Genomic DNA, 21,648 nt, shown 5'->3' on the forward strand with positions numbered 1-21,648 from the left:
TTTTTTTGCACGGGGGGGTGGATGTTTTTCTTTGAACAGTTCTACAGTTTTTCTTTGTTTTATGGCTGTGGGGAAGACAAATCTCAGGGTTGTACACTGCATACATACTTTGATAATAAATGTAGTTTGAATCTTTGAATCTGCCAGATCAAGTAAGTTGTTTCATGAGCAATTCAGTTAAACAAAATTCAATGTACAGATATTTTTCACAATGGTACTTACATTTTTATGTGGAATTGTATGAGGAATATACTGCAATAGGAACTGAGCTCTCTTCCTGCCTTTATCCAAGTCCTGGAATATCAAGCTGGGTTTCAAGTCCCTTTAAGGATAAGAGGTACAGCTCAATTTAAAGTGTTCAAAAGCTCTAGAATGTAGTAGTATTAGGAGAAATTCTCAGCACAGAAAATCAATTGGTAATGATATCAACCAACTCAAGGAAAAAATTGTTTATTCGGGCATCAGCAATTTAAGTCAGTAAATTGGTCATGACAAAAGCAAATATATTCTCGTTCATAACAATTGAATGCCCTTGGGATGGCAAGTGTTCTGCATCCAAAAACAATTGGCATGCTGATTTTTTAGTACTGAAAATTGTGCACATTCACATGGAGCACTGCTGCAAGCAATCAGCATCCATCATCAAAGACTCCCATCATCCAGGTCATGCCCTCTTCTCACCACCACTGAGTAGGAAGCACAGAATCCTTAGGTCCTATACCATCAGGTTCAGGAGGTTATTACCCTACAACCATCTGGCTCCTGAATCAGTGTGGATGTCTTCACTCACCACTACTCTGAACTGATTCTACAACCTACAGACTCACTTTCAAGGACTCTTTACAACTCATGTTCTCAATATTTTGTCTTTTTTTAAACATTGATTGTTTGTCTGTTTATGTAGCTTTTGGTAAGGTTCTATTGGATTTATTTTTTCCCTGTAAATGGGAATCTCAAGGTATGATATGATAACATATACGTATGTATGTTGGTAATAAATTTACTTTGAACTTTGAACCCATTCTGACTACATTGTACTGGTTTGTGTTGAGCTTCAATTGTTGCTGAAGTTGCACTCATGCAGGGCATGCAAAGTATTCCATTTCACTGAACTTTGCTTAGGAGATTTGGAAAAGCTTTGAGAGTTAGGGAGCCGAGTCACTCATCACAGGATATTCATTCTCCGATTTCTTCAAGTATTTTCAGTAGTTGAGTTTTCGTCAATGGCAACCTCAAGGATGTTGATGGTGAGGTATAAACCCTACAAGAGTCTGGTTGCAGCCCATTTCATTTTTTATTAAGGGTACAAACAAAGGCATTACTCTTTTAGTGACTGTGACCACATTAAACGCATTTAAGATACAGTTTTCAAAGAGCAGGGCAATTAAAGGTTATGGGGAAAAGACAGGCAGGCACAACTGAGTCCACAGCCAGCTCAGCCATGACCTTACTGAATGGCAAAGCAAGCTCGATGGGCCAGATAGATTACCCCCACTCCTTTTTCTTATGTTCTTCCATTACAGATCTATTATTCACTCACTTGCGCAGCCAGTGATCCTCAGGAGCAAAGCGTCGTCGGCAGTCTCGTTCATACAAGGTCATCAACCATCCGTGAACAGAATGGAACAGCTCCAGTTGCTCTCCATTCGCATTTTCTACAAATACAAAACCAATCTCTTCATCTAGATCGCTCACAATTATAACTCTTAGCTTCTCCCCTCCCCAACACATTGCAGCTGAGAAACAATGTCAAATCCATCACATAAAATAATGGTTCTGTTTACTCTACACATTTATACATTGAGCAATGTCAGACAATGACACTTGTGTCTAAAAAGATTTGCTGAGATAATTTTCAGTGAATCAATTCTGCATTGTTTACATTGTTCGAGAAGCAGTTCATCTTTGTTTTTCATGACTGGCTGGAACAATGCATATTTTTAAAAATGGGAAGCGACAACTTTTTACGGTTCTCTTCTGTTCACCTGGATGATCTGGTAGCATAAGTAGTACAGTGTCATAAAATAACATCCTTGTCCCTTACTTTCCATTACATCTATACTTAATCGGCAGTCACTATTAATTAAAAGTTTGCTTTTGCCCAAACTAATAATCCTTAGATGATAAGGCAACCATAACTGGCACTGCAAAGATAAACTACTAGGATAATCAAGCTACCAGGAGAGCACATTGTCAAGCACAACAGTAACAGACCCCTGAAAGTCAAATTGAAGTCATCAAAGCCCTCCTATTTATATACACTCAGAGGCCACTTTATTAGGTACACCTGTACACCTTTTAATGCAAATATCTAATCAGCTGGCAGCAACTCAATGCATAAAAACATGCAGACAGGATCAAGAGGCTCAGTTGCTGTTCAGACCAATGAACAGAAAATGGTGCAAAAAACAAAACAAATCCAGTGAGCAGCTGTTCTGTGGGTGAAAAGGCCTCATTAATGCGAGAGGTCAGGGGAGAATGGCCAGACTGGTTTAAGCTAACAGCAAGGCGATGGTAACTCATGTGTTACAACAGTGACGCACAGCAGAGTATCTCTGAATGCACAACACATGGACCCTTGAAGTGGATGGGCTACAGTAGCAGAAGACCAGAAATATACACTCAGTGGTCACTTCACCAGGTACAGGAGGTAGCTAATAATGTGGCCAAAGAGTGTATTTGAACAGTAGGTATATATGCTCCTCACATTCTGATGCTCAAATCTTCAGTGTTTCCACTAACTTGGTTTGCCACGAGGATAGATCAGTGACTATTACTGATACTATGCAGCCAACTTACCCAGAATACCATCCCAGATCATTTTAAATACAAAACTATTTAGGAAAGAGGAGATGGTGACCAGCTCTTCCAATTTAAATGATACTTGCTCGTCATACACCTCAATGTCATCCAAAATCCTGTAATAAAGATATTAAGAATTTATTATTTAAAACAAACGAGAAAGAAAACAAGAGTAAAGAAGGGGAACTGTCATAGTAAACAAGTTATATTTAATTTCCCATTACTTCCATAGCAAACAGAAATTTAGTTAAATTACAGCATTTCTCAAGGAAATCACTATTCCCAATGATGAGGAATAAAAACTGAATTACTATGGTCATTCCATGAAGCTTCGGCTAATTGGGCCAAAATGTACTGGTCCCGATGTGTCCCAATGTATTATAAAATCTTAGAATACATGGAGCAAAAAATCCTGAGCTTTAACCTTTTTAAAGGACGTTAAGGACCCACATTACAAACTGCATCAAGACAAACCCAGGTTAACTTACGTGATAAGGTGCCGTGAGCAGTCACAAAACAACATCAGCATTGCAAGAAGTCGTTTGGATTCCTCAGTGTCATTGTTTAGGCACTCAAGGAATAGCTTCAAGCCCCCCTGGGGCCCCAGTTCACAAATGAATGCCCACAATTTGGGCAACAAGTCATCTAAATAGGTTAACCCTGAAACAAAGAAATACAAATCACTCAAACTAAAAAACTCATCCCTGGGTACAATCAGAGTTGAGTATGCTCATTCAACGCTCCTCCTCAAGAGCCATATATGATTAAAAATAAGTACTTATCTTCAGTATATCCCTTTCCCCATTTATGAACGATGTACTTTTATCTACAAGTAAAATCAATCATCAACTGTGTGTGTGAGAGGGAGGGATGGGAGAAGAGCTTAATTTTACTGTAGCTGTTGTTGTTGCTTGTGTTGTGCTGCTGAACATTGTGAGCAGGCTACATTGGCAACACACATAACACACATAAAATGCTGGAGGAACTCAGCAGGTCAGGCAGGAAGGGGGAAGCAAAGAAGGGATGTTCTGACATCTTCCCCCTTCCTTCTCAATCCTGAAGAAGGGTCTCAGCCCAAAACGTTGACTCTTTATTCCTTTCCGTAGGTGCTACCTGACCTGTTGAGTTCCTCTAGTATTTGGTGTGTGTTGCGGTGGATTTCCAGCATCCGCAGACCTTCTCATGTTTATGACATGCTACTTTGGTGCCAGAATGCGTGGCAGCACTTGCAGGCTGCCCCTGGCACACCCTTCTGTGTGCTGGTTGTTAGTGCAAATGTTACATTTAACTGTATGTTTCAATGTAGATATGTATCTAAATCCAAATCCAATATAGAAGTAAATATGTCGGGCATTAACCTTAAAAGTCAACGGAGGTAAGATGACAAAACGATAAGCTATATTGTAAACCAGCTTTTATAGAAAATAAAAATAAATCTAAACTTTCAGGAACTAATGGTTAGGTAATGCTAATTTTTTTAAATCATGATGCCAAGATGATGGAAGGGGACTGCAATGATAACAAAAAGTAGAGAAGACAGATTTTGTTTACTTAACCAACTAAATGTTGAGTTGTTGGAAACTATGCATTATAGACAGAAAGGTAAATAGACACTATATTTGATAAATGGAGGCATTAATTCAAGATGATCACCAAAGGATGAAAACAAAGGTTTGGAGAAAATCTTCAGAAAGATATTGAGGCAGAATTCACTATAACTTTAAGAGAAAACGAGGAAACATGTTTGAAACGAAAGAGCATGAGGTATGATAAACTGCCCAGAACCATGGAGGTCAGTACTTTCTTGCTGACAGCTGAGATGGGGTAAACTGTCCAGGACCATGTAGTTCGGTACTTCCTGCTGACAGCTGAGATGGAGTAAACTGTCCAGGATTACGTAGTTCAGTACTTCCTGCTGACAGCTGAGATGGGTGAATTCCAGGATTATGTAGGTCAGTACTTCCTGCTGACAGCTGAAATTCTGTCATATTTTGCTACACCTTTCTTCTGGTTTTGAGTGATGAGAAAAATATCTTAACTGTGCACCTCCAAAGAGCCTATTTTACAGATTCACTACAGAGGCAGATCATGACTTACCAGTGAGAATCTGGAGTCGGATCTGGGTGAGGGTGGTCAATGCCGTCTGATACAACACACAGATACTGCACACTTTTTGCACCTCAGGAGAGTCCACACGTTTCCCACCAACTGGTTTCAAAATGTTCCGCATGGATGCTGACTTTTGAAAAGCTCGTCTGAAGAGATCTACAATAAAATTTAAACCTTTTAATGTCCTTTTATGCTAACCTATGCATGAACACTGGATCAGAGAAATGCAAAGATTTCACTACTTAGACACAATGGAACAAAACCATATAATTCTGAATCCTTCCATAGCCATTAATACCTCTAGAAATGGGCTGAGCAGAGTTATATTTTTGGACAAATTGTTCTGAACATCTACATTTTGCAGTGAAAGATCTTAAAATTTCTGGACCACAAGACTGCATTTATCGATTGTCCTCCCAGCTCTTAGTCCATCAGCCCCTAGGTTATGGATGGCAGCTGCTTTTTCAATTTTTTAATAATCTGTTGAAGTTTTTACTTACACCAGATTTTCTGGCAGCAAATTTTACAGATGTATCATGAAATGGGGGTGTATGGGGTATCTAGAGAGGGGAAGCACCTTTGATGGGGGGGCCTGACGTGCCCTTTTTCAGGGCAGCTTGTCCACCTTTGGTCCCCACCTGGCGCTCAGCTCTCACCTGTGGCTCCAAGTAGCTGTGGCACGCGCAGCGGCCACACCCCAGTAAACCGTCTCGGCAGACGGGCCAAACCAGGTGAGGGTAGCCGACGGGTCTTTGACCCTCGGTGAGGTAGGGGACCTGCCTGTCCCAGCGTGTGAAGTCTGGCCCTGGCAGATGGAGTGGAAGAGACTGATTAATGGTCCAACGGTCAAGGAAGCAGGCCAGCAGATGTTGGTGGAGCGCTAAGAGCACAACAAGGCACTTAGACGTCCTGGTCATCCACTGCAAGAGGTGGTGACCTCTTTAAGCTCACCCGACAGTCGGCAAAGGCAAACCACTGCTGTGACCTGCCGAGTACATGATTTCCCAATATGTCAGAGTGGCGTGGAGGGAAATTGTCCACCAACTGGAATCTCCAGATGCAACCTAAAGCCAGCAATCATGAAATAGCTACTTCTTCAGCCTCTGTCTAATCTTTGATCTTGGAATTTATGGCTTCTATAGTTACAAGCTTCTCTATAATAAGAAACAAGACCCTTGGGTTGGTCATGGAATCAGTCAACACACTTCTCTGCTTTTTCTAGTTCCACATTCCAGCAAATGTCTTGCCTGAACCTTAAAAAGTATGTTCCACAGGGCAGGGACTGCATTTCCTGGAAGGATTTAGAGTATAGAGAATGAATATTCTCTGTATATGATACTCATGGACATATCTGAGGCACCAGCACAAGCCAGAGGTTGGTTATTGAGTAACAAGGTCTAGAAATTTACAATACTACTGATGACTCTGAAAGATGTGCAACCCATGCATGTGTGCAGCTGGCATGCAATGGGCCACATGATACTAGACAGCCCAGCAGTATTTGCAGAGATATAGATAAAAGCAGTATACAGTGGACCATCTCATCAACGTGAAGGGACTTGCCCCTGCTGTCAGCTGTACAGCAATGAGAAGCAGACACGAAGAGGAGGCCGAGATAGAGCCTTTCTTCCTGGGATGTTGATGAACAACCTAGTGGAAATAGCAGTGAAAGCAACCCCAAAAGCTTGCCTTACACCATTCTCATACTCATCTAATCTCCACTTGTCTACCATGCAAACATATACACTGCTATTCCACACCAAACGACTGGGTGAAATCTTACTACATATAAAAAGGTTAACAAACTAGCTTGTGTACTCCGTTCAATCCTTTCCCAGTGCTTCTGGTGGCAGGGTATAGGGAGGGGAGGGAAGTACTTTTCCCCAAATTCATTTGCTAGGAGCTTCACTCGTATAGAAAAGGGCAGACTAGACTGCACTCAAAATCACATGCTAGATATGAAAGCACTGAGTTGTAACCTGCTATATCTACTAAATGGTGAGTAAATAAAAGCCCAGGTAATAATCAGATATTAGTAATCAATTACACTTTCGCCAAAAATCATTTCCTTTCTTTAGCAACACACCAACACACACACAATGCTGGAGGAACTCAGCAAGTCAGGCAGCACCTATGGAGAGGAATAAGTAGTCGATGTTTCAGGAATAAACAGTCAACGTTTCAGGTTCACTGGATGTGGCCAGTGCCTACCCCACCATTTATGGCCCAGAGAGTTACTTGCTAGGCTACATCAGGGGATAATTAATAATCAATCACATTGTTTGTACTACTAGAGATTATCAATCACTTTAACATAGGCCAGACAGGATACTAAAAAGTAAGTTTTCTTCTCTAAACAACATCATTTGACTAGTTAAGGACAATCTAGTAACTTCAAAGCCGGCTTTATTATTCTTGTTTGTAAATCAATGATCTTTATTTTAATTCTTCATTTAATACCCAATTGTTATCACTGGATTTAAACGCACTTCACTAGACCAAATGTCCTGGCCTCTGGAAGCCAGTTGAGACATCTGACTACAATGCTCTGCACCAGTACCTACAGTGCAAGAATGTGCAGGCCAATGGTAGGGCTTAAGATTAAATCAAATGGGTCCAAGATCACACTGAGTAATTCAGACAGGCACTGGGCCCGGACAGCAATGAAGCTGGAGAGTTAGAAGGCAACAGTCATTCAGTCCTATATGCCAATAATTCAATTTCTCTTTCCACAATTTATACCTGACTTACTGAGTGTTTCCAGCATTTTCTGTTTTACCACAGATTTTCAGCACCAATTTTTTTTTATTTACAACAACCCTTTAGAATTATGCTTCTCAGTAACAAGACTAAAACATGCTTACTTTTGACCTGAATGTTATTTGAAGTGCTGGAGAACTGAGCAGGTGAGTGCATCATGTCTTGAGTCTCAGTTAATTTCTTGCTCAGCACATCGTGAAACAACATGCGAATGACCCTGACACTCCACAAGTACTGCAGCTGCTTGGTCACTAATGGCATCGCTTCATTCATCCTAACAGGAGGCACAATCAAACAGTCACCAAGTTATCTTCAATACTCATTAAAACAGTGTAAATGGTGTTTTAAAATGAAACCAAACTGCAATTTATTTTAAATCTGCGGTTCTAACTGTGATGTTCATTAATGTTAACGCCAAAGTAAAAAAGCTAAGTAAAACTTTATTATCAAAGTAGATCTATTTTGCCATCTACAACCCTGAGAATCATTTTCCTGTAGGTATACTCAGCAAATCTATAGAATAGTAACTGTAACAGAATCAATGACAGATCAACCAGAGCGCAGAAGATGACGAACTGTGCAAATACAAATATAAGTAAATAACAAAAATAACGAGAACATGTGAACAATGAGATGAATACTAAGATAGGTGGAGTTGTGGATAATGAAGTAGGTTTTCAAAGCTTGCAGAGAGACTTAGGCCAGTTAGAAGAGTGGGCTGAAAGATGGCAGATGGAGTTTAATGCTGATAAATGTGAGGTGCTACATTTCGGTAGGACTAATCAAACTAGGACATACATGGTAAATAGTCGGGCATTGAAGAACGCTGTAGAACAGAGGGATCTAGGAATAATGGTGTATAGTTCCCTGAAGGTGGAATCTCATGTGAAGAGGATGGTGAAGAAAGCTTTTAGTATGCTGGCCTTTATAAATCAGAGCATTGAGTATAGCAGTTGGGATGTAATGTTGAAATTGTACAAGGCATTGGTAAGGCCAAATTTGGAGTATTGTGTACAGTTCTGATCACTGAATTATAGGAAAGATATCAACAAAATAGAGAGAGTACAGAGAAGGTTTACGAGAATGTTACCTGCGTTTCATCTCCTAAGTTACACAGAAAGGTTGAACAAGTTGGGTCTTTATTCTTTGGAGCGTAGAAGGTTGAGGGGGGACTTGATAGAGGTGTTTAAAATTATGAGGGGGATAGATAGAATTGACATGGATAGGCTTTTTCCATTGAGAGTGGGGGAGATTCAAACAAGAAGACATGAGTTGAGAGTTAAAGGGCAAAGTTTAGGGGTAACATGAGGGGGAACTTCTTTACTCAGAGAGTGGTGGCTGTGTGGAACGAGCTTCAGGCAAAAGTGGTAGAGGCAGGTTTGATGTTGTCGTTTAAAGTTAAATTGGATACATATATGGACAGGAAAGGAATGGAGAGTTATGGGCTGAGTGCAGGTCGGTGGGACTAGATGATAGTAAGAGTTCGGCACAGACTAGAATGGCCGAGATGGCCTGTTTCTGTGCTGTAATTGTTATTTGGTTATATGAATCTTTAAAGTGAGATCTTTGGTTGTGAGACATCTCAATGATGGGGCAAGTGAGTGTAGTTATCCTCCTTTATTCAAGAGCCTGATGGTTGAGGGATACGAACTGTTCCTGAACTAAAAGAACATTTTGCATTTTTTATATTCAAAGCCAACAGCGGGTAATTGTACATCTGAAACCGTACCAGTGGTCAACAGATAAGCACTACTAACAAGGCTTAGTTAACTTTCTGTATAGATATAACATGCCCAACTCTGTTAGAACATTTTTGACTGCACCACTGGGAGATTATCCATTTTACTATATCATCTATCCGGTGTCTCTTGGATGGAAAGTGTCAGTTTGAGAAAGTTGTGCACCAGCTTTTCCCATATCAGCTGCTCTTCTGGCATCACTGATTGAAATGGCAGAACTAAGTAACGAATTATGTTGTGGTAATCTGGACTCAATCCAACAACTACATCTATGAAAGTTGCCAGAAAACATCTCACTTACAACTCCTACATTCAACAGAGAAGGAACTGCTCCATTTAAGTAGCATCAAGGACATCTTTGGGAGGCAGTGCCTCAGGCAGGTGGTATCTATCAGTAAGGACCCTCTCCATGTTACTAAATTCGGGGAGGAGGTACAGGAGCCTTAAGCTCCATACTCAGTGATTCAGAACAGCTTCTTTCCCTCTGCCATCATATTTCTGAATGGTCTATGAACCCATGAAATCTACCTTGTTATTCTTATTTTTCTACACTATTTATGTTTGCAATTTAGAGTAACATATTGTCTTTTCACTGTGTTGCCGTTGCAAAACAACACACTTTATGTTATGAGTCAGTGATAATAAATCTGGTTCTCATCATTTCCAGAATGCTATCGTAGGAAAGCACCATCCACCATTAGAGATCTGCACCACCCAGGCTATGCTCTCTTCTCACTACTGCCATCTGGTAGAAGGCACAAGAGCCTCAGGACTCGCACACCACATTCATGAGCAGTTACTAACCCTCATCCACCAGGCTTTCGAATAAAAGGTGATAACTATACACACTTGCCCATCCATCGAAATGTTCCCTAAACTGGTCATCTCACTTTAAGGACTCTTTATCTTATTTCATGGTTTTGTTATTTATTGTTATTATTTATATTTGCATTTGCACAGTTTGTTGTCTTCTGCACTCCGGTTGATCTTTCATTGATCCTGTTATAGGTACTATTCTATAGATTTGCTGAGTATGCCCACAGGAAAATGAATCTCAGGGTTGTATGTGGTGACATACGTGTACTTTGGTAATAAAATTTACTTCGAACTTTGAATAACGGGTCAGAGATAAAATGACAAAGTTCTAACTCACTGAAATACTTGGTTTTCAAAAGGAAAATTAAGCTTAATTTTCAAGGTGGTCATAATAATTACAGTCAATAGTAAGTATGCACTCAGTGGCCACTCTATTAGTTACACCTGTACACCTGCTCATTAATGGAAATATCTGATCAACCAATCATGTGGTGGTAACTTGTCGCACAAAAGCATGCAGACATGGTGAAGAGGTTCAGTTGTTCAGACTGAACATCAGAATGGGGAAGAAATGTGATCTAAGTGACTTTGACCGTGAAATAATTGTTGGTGCCAGACGGGGGTGGTTTGAGCATCTCAGAAACTGCTGAACTGGGATTTTCATGATCAATCGTCTCTAGAGTTTACAGAGAATGGTGTGAAAAGTGAAAAACATCCAGTGAGCGTCAGGTCTGTGGGTGACAACACCTTGTTATTGAAGGAGGTCAGAGGAGGACTGTCACACTTGTTCAATCTGACAGGAAGACAACACAGTAACTCAAATAACCATGCGTTACAACAGTGGTGTGCAGAAGAGCACCTCGGAATGCACAATACATCAAATCTTAGGCTACAGCAGCAGAAGGCCACAATCATAGACTCTGGCCACTTTATTAGCTACAGGAGGTGCCAAATAAAGTTGCCACTGACTGTGTATTGTAAAACTGGCCAAGCTTTGAAACTTCATTTGGATCTTTGATTACATCCGGATTTTGAGCTACAGATTTTGGTAATTCACACCCAGTTTCAGCATCACAAACTGCTAGGTCATCATGGGAGTGGTCTGAGTCCTGAGAACAGATGGAAGCAAGATAAGTAGGTAAGTTTATTTCTTATTCTTATTTAACTCTTGAAAGACTAAGGGGTATGTCTGCAGGGCCAGTTTTCTGTTCTGGGTGTCAGATGTGGGATTTCCAGCCTCCCCGATGGCCACATAAGCACTAGATGCATCGAGATGCAGGTCCTTAAAAGACCGTGTTAGGGAACTAGAGCTGCAACTCGATGACCTTCGGCTTGTTAGGGAAAGTGAGGAGGTGATAGACAGGAGCTTCAGGGAGGTAGTCACCCCAAGGCTACTGCAGACTACAGCACCCCAAGGCTACAGATAAATGGGTGACTGTCAGGACAGGGAAGGGAGAATGACAGATAGTGAAGACTACAGCACCCCTGTGGCCGTCCTCCTCAACAAAAGGTACTCCATTTTGATTACTGTTGGGGGAGATGACCTACCTTGGGGAAGCAACAGCAGCCGTGCCTCTGGCACTGAGTCGGGCCCTGTGGCTCAGAATGGGAGGGAACTGAAGAGGATGGCAACAGTAAAGGGTCTCTATAGTCAGGGGGGCAGATAGGTGATTCTGTTGACGCACAAAAGAAGCACAATGGTTGTTTGCCTCCCAGATGCTAGGGTCCGTGATGTTTCTGAACGCGTCCACAATCTCCTGAAAAGGGAGGGTGAGCAGCCAGAAGTCGTGGTACATATTAGTACAAACAACATAATTAGAAAAAGGGAGGAGGTCCTGATAAAGGAATACAGGGAGTTAGGAAGGAAGTTGAGACCCAGAGCCTCAAGGGTAGTAATCTCAGGATTGCTGCTTGTGCCATATGACAGTGAGAATAGGAATAGAATGAGGTGGCAGATAAACGCGTGGCTGAAGAATTGGAGCAGGGGGTAGGGATTCAGATTTCTGGATCATTGGGACCTCTTCTGGTGTAACCGGAAGGGTTGCACTTGAATCCAAAGGGGACCAACATTCTTGTGGGCAGGTTTACTACCGCTGTTGGGAGTGGTTTAAACTAATATGGCAGGGGGATGGGAACCAGTATGATAGAGCTGAGGATGAGCCAGCAGACTTACAAGTAAAAATGTCACCATTTACACCTCGGACTTCAACTACTGCACAGAGTCTTGTCATCTTCAGAAGTTTTCTGATGACTCTGCCATAGTTGAATGCATCAGCAAGGGAGATGAGGCTGAGTACAGGGCTACGGTAGGAAACTTTGTCACATGGTGTGAGCAGAATTATCTGCAGCTTAATGTGAAAAAGACTAAGGAGCTGGTGGTAGACCTGAGGAGAGCTAAGGTACCGGTGACCCCTGTTTCCATCCAGGGGGTCAGTGTGGACATGGTGGAGGATTACAAATACCTGGGGATACGAATTGACAATAAACTGGACTGGTCAAAGAACACTGAGGCTGTCTACAAGAAGGGTCAGAGCCGTCTCCATTTCCTGAGGAGACTGAGGTCCTTTAACATCTGCCGGATGATGCTGAGGATGTTCTACGAGTCTGTGGTGGCCAGTGCGATCATGTTTGCTGTTGTGTGCTGGGGCAGCAGGCTGAGGGTAGCAGACACCAACAGAATCAACAAACTCATTCATTAGGCCAGTGATGTTGTGGGGATGGAACTGGACTCTCTGATGGTGGTGTCTGAAAAGAGGATGCTGTCCAAGTTGCATGCCATCTTGTTCAATGTCTCCCATCCACTACACAATATACTGATTGGGCACAGGAGTACATTCAGCCAGAGACTCATTCCACCGAGATGCAACACAGAGCGTCATAGGAAGTCATTCCTGCCTGTGGCCATCAAACTTTACAACTCCTCCCTTGGAGGGTCAGACACCCTGAGCCAATAGGCTGGCCCTGGACTTATTTCCTGGCATAATTTACATATTACTATTTAACTATTTATGGTTTTATTACTGTTTAATTATTTATGGTGTAACTGTAACGAAAACCAATTTCCCCCGGGATCAATAAATTATGACTATGACTATGGGTGTAATATGAATGTAAAGAAGGACAAACCAATGACTGGGTACAAATGCAGACAGTGCAAAGAGTTAGGTTGTACCACAGAGGCAAAATTCAAAAGGGAGAAGAATGCAGGACTGAAAGTGCTGGATTTATATGCACTTAGCATTCAGAACTAGGTGGATGAACTCGTGGAGATTGGTCAATATGATGTTGTGGGCATCACTGAGTCGTGGCTGAAAGGTGGTCATAGCTGGGAGCTTAATATCAAAGGATATACTTTGAAATCGAAAGCACAGACAAAATGGCAGAGGCAGTGGTCTGGCTCTGTTGGTAAGAGATGGAATTATATCTTTAGGAAGAGGTGACATAGGGTCAGAAAATGTCAAATCTTTGTGGGTGGAATTAAGAAACTGCAAAGGTATAATTTCTTTCACAGGCCTCCAAATAGTAAGATGTTGAGTCGAGATTGCTGATGGAGCTGGAATGGGCATGTACAGTGATAATGTCACAATTGCAATGGGGACTTCAATATGCAAAGGGATTGGAAAAATCAGGTTGGTGTCCAATCGCAAGATAGGGAATTTGTTAAATGCCTATGGGATGGCTTTTTAGAGCAGCTTGTGCTCGAGCCTACTTGAGGAAAGGCTTAGATTGGGGATTGGGTATTGTGTAATAATCCAGATTTTATTAGGGAGCTTAAAGTAAAGGAATCCGTCAGAGGCAGTGATCATAATATGACTGAATTCATACTGCGGTTTGAGGGAGAGAAGCACAAGTCACATGTATCAGTACTGCAGTGGAATAAAGGGAATTACAGAGGCGTGAGAGAGGAGCTTGCCCAGGTGGATTGGAGGAGGATACTGCCGGGGATGATGGCAGAGTAGAGATGGCTGAAGTTTCTGTGAATAGTTCACAAGGTGCAGGATAGATATGTCCAACAGAAGATATTATCAAATGGCAGGAATAGGCAACCTTGGCTGACAAGGTAAGTTAAGGATTGCATAAAAGCCAAGGAAAAGACATATAAGGTAGCAAAAGTGAGAGGGAAGTTGGGTGATTGCGACTTTTTAAAATCCAACAAAAGGCAATAAATAGGGAAATGATGAAATATGAGGGCAAACCAGCCAATCATATAAAGCAGGATACCAACAGTTTCTTCAGTTATATAAAGAGTAAAATGGAGCTGAGAGATATGAAAACCATAAAACTGAATAGCACCATACATCAAAGTTGCTGGTGAACGCAGCAGGCCAAGCAGCATCTAAAGGAAGAGGTGCAGTCGACGTTTCAGGCCGAGACCCTTCGTCAGGACTAACTGAAGGAAGAGTGAGTAAGGGATTTGAAAGTTGGAGGGGGAGGGGGAGATCCAAAATGATAGGAGAAGACAGGAGGGGGAGGGATAGAGCCGAGAGCTGGACAGGTGATAGGCAAAAGGGGATACGAGAGGATCATGGGACAGGAGGTCCGGGAAGAAAGACGGGGGGGGGGGGGAGTGACCCAGAGGATGGGCAAGAGGTATATTCAGAGGGACAGAGGGAGAAAAAGGAGAGTGAGAGAAAGAATGTGTGCATAAAAATGAGTAACAGATGGGGTACGAGGGGGAGGTGGGGCCTTAGCGGAAGTTAGAGAAGTCGATGTTCATGCCATCAGGTTGGAGGCTACCCAGACGGAATATAAGGTGTTGTTCCTCCAACCTGAGTGTGGCTTCATCTCCACAGTAGAGGAGGCCGTGGACAGACATGTCAGAATGGGAATGGGATGTGGAATTAAAATGTGTGGCCACTGGGAGATATTGCTTTCTCTGGCGGACAGAGCGTAGATGTTCAGCAAAGCGGTCTCCCAGTCTGCGTCAGGTCTCACCAATATATAAAAGGCCACATCGGGAGCACCGGACGCAGTATATCACCCCATTCGACTCACAGGTGAAGTGATGCCTCACACAGTTAATTGAACAGTGCAGACAATGAATGCTAGTACATACCCATAGTCAACAGTCTGTGAGAACCAGCCCAGTACTGGATGCCAGTGTGTCAGGTTCGACTTCTTCTGAGATACATATTGCTGGCAATATGTCAACATTGCAGTCAGCCCACTGACAAAATGATTCGTCTCCTCCTCCAAAACCTTCTCCGAGACATAGGCCAGATAAATTAGATTCCCTGTATCCGATGGGCAGATTTCATTAAAGGAATCAAGGTTAAAAATTAAAAAATAAAAATTATTTGAGTCAATATTCTATTCTGGAATCCAAGCAAAGCTTAGTTCATCTCTCCTCTGTTTCCTTCTTGTTTTATCTAAATACATTGGCCTCTGGTTTTGATAAAGGAACTGCAGCAAGAACCAGCTGGTCATTCAACACAGAAAGCAGAATTTATAACCAGTTTTCCAGCAAAAACCAACAACGTGTCGAGCCCCAACAGTGTATCTGACAGGATATTGTAAGTCTGTGCCATTCGCCTGCTTAGAATGTTCAATGAGATCTTCAACCTCTCATTGCTACATCGGAGGTCCCCACCTCCTCAAAAGGATACCAATCATGCAGGGCAACAGAGCAGGGTGAACTGCCCCGATGACTATTGTCCAGTAGCACTTACATCTACTGTGATGAAATGCTTTGAGAGTTTGTTCATGGCTAGAATTGACTCCTACCTGAGAAAAGACTTGGACCCACTGCTATTTGCCTACCACCACAACAGATCTACTGGCTCACCATCAGAACACCTATACAACAGCAAAACATACATCAGACTGCTGTTTACTGATTACAGCTCGGTGTTCAAAACCATCATCCTCTCAGTACTAATCACCAAGCTTCAAAACCTGGACTCTACATCTCCCTCTGTAACTGGATCCTCAACTTCCTTATCAGGCAATGGCAGTCAGTGTGCATCAGTAATAATATTGTCCTGACTGACAATCAACACAGATACACCTCGAAGATGCATGCTTCACCCACTGCTCTACTCTGTCTACACTCAGTGGATGTGTGACTAGACATATCCCAAATGCCTTCTGTAAATTCTCTGATGAGGAGGAGGAGGTACAGAGGGGTAAGATAGAATGGCATCACAGTAACATCCTCGCACTCAACATCAGCAAGCCAAGGAAATTAATTGTGGACTTCAGGAAGGGGACCTCCATGGGGACCACAACCTTGTCGTGGTTTGAAGGCTTGCGTGCCTCATTGACCCAGAGCTATGTTCGCTAGAGTTAGGGCTTTATGCTCTGGCTCTTGGTAGCATCACCTATGCCAAACAGGTCAAAAGGTAGAGGCAAGACTAAGAATGGTCCACTGGTCCTCCAGGTTCGGGGGTTCAGCCCAGAGCCAACAACCCTGACTGGTAAAACAAAATTGTTACAGAAACAGCAATGAAGAACCCTTCTACATCTGAGTGCGATGCCATTCCTGAGTCTCTACCCAGGACTTGCATAACTGACAGTAGTGAAAACCGAGAGGAAGCTACTGGCATGATGAATGAAGCCCTGAGCACCACTAGTGATTGAGGACCTTCACTGCTGCCTTAAACGCCAACGGTGTAACAGACAGCTAGGCTAGGAAGGGGAAGTGGAAAGGGGGAAACCAGTCCTCATTGAGAAGTGAGTGGTGGAATGGGTGAGCAGCTTCAAGTTCCTGGCTGACAGCAGTTCAAAGGATCTACCCCAACACTGATGTAATCATAAAGAAGGCACATCAGCTGTCTTACTTCTTTAGAGTTTGAGGAGGCTTGATACAACACCAAAGACTCTTGTAAATTTCTACAGAAATACATTCTGATTGATTCCATCACCCGCTGTTATGGAGGCACCAAAGTGTCAGATTGTCAAGAGGCTACAAGGTGCTGTAGACTCAGTCATCTCTGTACCATTAAGGGTATCTTCAAGAGGTAATGCCTCTAGGAGGCAGCATCCACCGTTAAATACCCATACCATTCAGGAAATGCCCTCTTTTACTGTCAGGGAAGTAGATGCAGGAGCCTGAAGACACACACTTAACAGCTTAGGAACAAATTCTTCCCCTTCCACCATCAGACTTCTGAAGAGTCCTTGTTATTCCTCTTTTGCACTCTTTTTTTGTAACTCATGTTAAGTTTTACATCTTGCAGCGTACTGCTGCCACAAAAACAACAAATTTCATGACATAGGTCAGTGATAATAACACCGATTCAGATTCTAATTTAAATTTTTTTTTCTTTCCCCGAATAACCCTGAGATGCTAAGACTATTCCAATCTTAATACAGACAGAGAATGTTAAACTTGGGTCTCTGTGAATTAGATTCTTGGTTTTAAGCTTCCTAATCTTTTAATGTCTTTTATAAATTGAGCCCAGATATTCTCTCATTTCCAAACACAGAAAACAAGAGCCTATTCAGTAACCAAGAGCGCTGGGGTGCCTGGTATAACCACCCGGCACTCTTTAAAGCATCTGCACATGTAATATTAAACAAAGACTGCTTTTGCAAAATTAAAGCAACATTTTAAGCATAGCCTTGAATAAAAAGATAACATTGGAACACTCACCCAGCAAACAAAGTGTATGGCTTCCCTCCAGGCACACACAGATATCGCTGCACTGTTCATCTCGACTTAAAAACAGGATAAATTTTCGCAGCAGCTCATGGGAATGGATTGTAGACATGCACTAAACATACAGAGACAATTCAGGCCTGGTGAGAACTAAGAGGGTACTTGGAGGAAGGGAGTATAAGATGCAACAATGTTTTAAGGTATTTTCACACATTTTATATCCCATGCAGCTCGGTCATCACAAATCACTCTGACTTATGCAACACCAAAGTGAATCCCCTGAACTCTGCAAAACTTGTTTAAAACACTATGCAAAGACCTATATGCCTCTCCTGAGATTGATTTAATTATTTATTTACAGGGCCATCACAGAATAGGCCCTTCCGACTCTCTGAGTCGCACCGTCCGGGAACCCCCGATAACCCCTGATTTAAACCTAACCTAATCACCGGACAATTTATAATGACCAATTCATCTACTAACTGGTACGTCTTTGGACTGTGGGAGGAAACTGAAGCACCTGGAGAAATCCCATACATTCCATGGGGAGAACGGACAGACTCCTTACAGAGGTCGCCAGGATTGAACTCCCACGCCCCAAACTGAAATAGCATTGTGCTGGCTGTTCTGCTACTCCTGCACCCAATGAAAGACAATAAAAATTGAGTGGGTCTGCAGAAACCGAGGCATATGCTGGATGAAAACTATTCTCAAGTGGAAAAGTCTGAACTTAATTGAAGCAAGTCACAGTTTTTGAAGACAAATAGAAATACGCAGAAATAGAAAAAAGGAGCAAGAGGAGGTCAAGGCTCAGTATGCTTATCCACTTCAGTACTGTACCCTATTCCCACCTTTATCCTGTTTCACATATTTTTACAACTGCTTGCTTTATTATAATAGTGTCAGTAACATTATATATAAACATACATTCACACTTTATGCCAACCTGTCAATCTTTAGGACATAGCACTCAGGGACTTGTGCTGACTTTTTTCATGACTCTATGTGTTGAGTCATAATTTTATGTGCTGTGTGTGACTATATGTACTGTGTTTTGCCCCTTGATCCCAGAGGAACGATGCTTCGTTTAGCTCTATGGTTGAGTGACAATAAACTTGAACTTAAGTATCCCTTAGACAACAAGAAATGCACTTGATTTGCACTGCCTTTCGCGGAAAAGCATTCCACAGATTCCCAGGCTGTGGGTGAAGAAACTTCTCCCGATCTCTGTTCTAAATGGCACTTCATATATCCAAAGGCTGTGATCCCCGATTCGGGATTCCTCAGCCATCAGGAAGATCCTCTCTATCTGCCCAGTCCTGTTAGAGTGTCATGTTTCTATGAGATTCTCCTCATTTTTCAAAATTCCAGTGAAAACAAGCTTAACTGACCCATTCTCTTCTCTTACATTAGTTTCTCCATCCAGGAATCAGTATATTAAATCTTCATTGCATGACCTTCTTGGCAAGAACAACCTTGCTCAGGGAATAACACTGCGACAGACTCAAAACTCCCAAAGCAGTCATATCAAGATCCTGTACAAGTCCATCAAGATTACTCCTGTACTTAAATTCTCTTGCAGAGAAGACTAACATATTATTTGTTTCTTAATTGCTTGCTTTCATTGACTGGTGCACAAAGGACACCCAAATCTGGCTGGAACTCCCATTTTCCCCATTCTAACAACATTCAGCTGTTTACCACATAATTTCCCTGAACCACCTTGAAACCTCTTTGACTTCTCCTCCCAGGTCATGTTCTCCCCAAAATGCATCATGAGCTTTTAATATGTAAAACTATTCAAATTTACCTAAATATTTTATAGAAATCTTTGTATACCAAAAATGTTTTTATAATCAATTCTCCTCTTGATACACGAGTGGACTCCTTCTCGAACCTGGCAATGATACTGCTGCACCAGCATTCATGGAAAGAGCAACAGTCAGAATTTCAGATTACAGAACCAAACCCTGATAAAGGGTTTTAAACTGAAATCTTAATGTTGCTTCCTTTTCCACAGCTTTTGCCCGATTAGCCCAGTATTTTGAGCATTTTATGTTTTTATTCACAGCATCCTCAGTTTGTTGTTTTTTTTTGAAGTTTTCACTTACTAATGATATTGTTTTCTAGGAATTCTGCAAAATGGATTTCAGCTTTCTCGAATAGCACCCAAGGAGCTACCATCTAGAAACACAATACACACTAACTCGCCCGTGCAGGAAAGTTGAACATGGAGTACTGAATACAGTGTGGAAAATATAGAAATTTATCAAAATAACAAATTTGGAATTAAAATGTCAGAAATGGAATACCACAGGACAGGATCAGAACTTGGGAAGAAAAATGATTCATCTTGAGATGTTAATTAATCGATTCAAGATAGCTCTTTTAAAAAGCAGCACGTATGAGACAGCATTGGGTGAACTCATTTGTTAACTATCGTCATCATTTGAAATTGAAGGAGATTTGGTCATGAGTTGCCCTATTCAAAAGCAGGGAAATGGTTTGGAAGAACTTGAAAACTGAAGGAAATTAGCTTGCTAACTTAAGGAGGACTTAGAAAGATATTTTGTTATATACTGGTAATGCTCCCCAACTCTTCCTGCACTGCATCACCTGCACTGGTGCTGCTTCATGCACCCATGCTCAGTTCATTAACTTTGCCTGCAACTTCCACCCTGCCCTTGAGCATACTTGGTCCATCTCTGACACCTTTCTCCCCTTTCTTGATCTCTCCAATGATGAAGACAGACTGTCTACTGATACCTTTTATAAACCCACAGACTCTCACAGCTATCTTGACAATACCTCTTCTGACCCTGTCTCTTGTAAAAAAAAATCTATTTCCTTTTCTTTTTTTTTTGGCGTGTGCCTGCGTGCGTGTCTGTGGATGTGTGTGTGCATGTCCATGCGTGCGTGTCTGTGGATGTGTGTGTGCATGTCCATGCGTGCGTGTCTGTGCATGTCCATGCGTGCGTCCGTGATGATGGATTTTTCATGGCTTTTACAAGGCTCTGAGCGAGAGAGAGACTGTGTGGTACGTCACTCCTCACACAGACACTTTCACAGTATTTTCCCTTTTATTTTACGAGGTTGAGTTGCGATCTCGACATTCAACCAGCACGGATGGAAAGCGTACTCGGGGGTGGACCCGACTAGTTTCGAACCTGGGAATCTCCATTCCCGGGTCTGGCACCGATGTCGTTGCGCCACCAGCCGGCCCTATTTCCTTTTCTCATTTCCTCCTTCTCCACCACATCTGGACAAGGCTTTCCAATCCAGAACATCTGAGATATCCTCCTTCTTCAAAGGGCAGAGTTTCCCTTCCTCTACCATTGATGCTACCCTCACCCTCATCTTCTTCATTTTCTGGACATCCATCCTCACCCCCTCTCCCCACTACCATATCAGGGATAGGGTTCCCTTTGTCCTTAGCTACCATCTCACAAGCCTCCGGATCCGGTAGATCATGCTCCATAAGATCCACTGACTTCAATGGGATCCAACCACTTTCCCTCCCCTCCACTCTCCAGTTTCCACAGTGATCTCTCTCTACCCGACTCCCTTGTCCACTCATGTGTTCCCACTGGATGTCCTGTGAGCCTGCTTTACCTCGGGTACTATGGCAGAGAGACGCATCACCAGCGCGGGGACTGACATGATATGCAGTAGAAAGGACCGCAGCAGGTTATCCGAGAAATGTGCAGCAATCATTGGTCTAGTGAAAAAGAACATAATTAGTGGAAGAAATTAATTAGTAGTCGGTGCTTTTTCTCCAGATACATTCACAAGGAATCCATAATTATGGTATCAAGCCTTTTT

The 21,648-nt window shown here is 42.2% G+C and overlaps 1 protein-coding gene across 2 annotated transcripts in view; it reads right to left on the minus strand.

Moving 5' to 3' along the window:
- ube3b (ubiquitin protein ligase E3B) overlaps positions 1-21,648 on the minus strand; it is an 80,372-nt gene that overhangs the window by 27,929 nt on the left and 30,795 nt on the right. For both annotated transcript variants that reach the window (XM_063034107.1, XM_063034108.1), the window contains 9 exons: positions 21,439-21,544; positions 17,821-17,941; positions 15,283-15,460; positions 7,776-7,945; positions 4,900-5,067; positions 3,291-3,462; positions 2,800-2,918; positions 1,541-1,655; positions 223-322 (listed from right to left, as the gene is read on the minus strand). In XM_063034107.1, the coding sequence (XP_062890177.1) occupies positions 223-322; positions 1,541-1,655; positions 2,800-2,918; positions 3,291-3,462; positions 4,900-5,067; positions 7,776-7,945; positions 15,283-15,460; positions 17,821-17,941; positions 21,439-21,544 (1,249 nt within the window). The remainder of the gene's footprint in view (positions 1-222; positions 323-1,540; positions 1,656-2,799; positions 2,919-3,290; positions 3,463-4,899; positions 5,068-7,775; positions 7,946-15,282; positions 15,461-17,820; positions 17,942-21,438; positions 21,545-21,648) is intronic.

Source organism: Mobula hypostoma, chromosome 27, assembly GCF_963921235.1.
Source record: "Mobula hypostoma chromosome 27, sMobHyp1.1, whole genome shotgun sequence".
In the NCBI taxonomy this organism is placed as follows: domain Eukaryota; kingdom Metazoa; phylum Chordata; class Chondrichthyes; order Myliobatiformes; family Myliobatidae; genus Mobula; species Mobula hypostoma.